At 64.4% G+C, this 548-nt stretch overlaps 1 protein-coding gene across 1 annotated transcript in view; it reads left to right on the top strand.

The window, feature by feature from the left end:
- The window catches only part of PYROXD2 (pyridine nucleotide-disulphide oxidoreductase domain 2), a 5,993-nt gene that overhangs the window by 3,147 nt on the left and 2,298 nt on the right, over nucleotides 1-548 (top strand). Inside the window, exons 11-12 of the mRNA XM_009323311.1 lie at nucleotides 1-97; nucleotides 231-385. The exon at nucleotides 1-97 is cut by the window's left edge and continues 17 nt beyond it. Coding sequence (XP_009321586.1) covers nucleotides 1-97; nucleotides 231-385 — 252 coding nt within the window. The remainder of the gene's footprint in view (nucleotides 98-230; nucleotides 386-548) is intronic.

Genomic DNA, 548 nt, shown 5'->3' with positions numbered 1-548 from the left:
TGCCCCACCACCAGTGCTCCATCCATCTCAACTGCGAGGGCACCCACCTCCTGCACCAGGCCTTCACTGAGGCCACCCACGGGCACCCCTCCAGCAGGTAGGAGCCTCCACCGGCACACCTTGGTGCCCAGGGGAAGGGGCAGGACAGCCATGGTGGGTGGTGCTGGGGGAAAAGGTCTGGGGTGGCTGAGTCCCCCTCTGCCTGCCCAGCTAGTGTCCTGCTCCCCCAGGCCCATGATCGAGCTCTGCATCCCCTCAGCACTGGATCCGGGGCTGGCCCCGCGGGGCTGCCACGTCGTGTCCCTCTTCACCCAGTACACCCCCTCCGTGCTGGCGGGCGGGCAGCCCTGGGAAGAGCAGGACAGAAATGCATATGCAGACACGGGTACGTAATGCATACATGGACATGGGTATGTAATGCATACGTGGACTTGAGTAACACCAGGAGCACTGGTCCCTGCCCACAGGCAGAGTCGCCCTGGAGCTGCTCAGGGGCTGGCTGCTGCCCGCCAGTCCCCTCCTCCCTCTCTAGTGTTTGAACGGATCGA

Source organism: Pygoscelis adeliae, unplaced genomic scaffold (assembly GCF_000699105.1).
Source record: "Pygoscelis adeliae isolate BGI_AS28 unplaced genomic scaffold, ASM69910v1 Scaffold294, whole genome shotgun sequence".
Taxonomy (NCBI): Eukaryota; Metazoa; Chordata; class Aves; order Sphenisciformes; family Spheniscidae; genus Pygoscelis; species Pygoscelis adeliae.
Note: the sequence above shows the minus strand (reverse complement) of the source record. Positions and strands in the feature narration are given on the sequence as shown.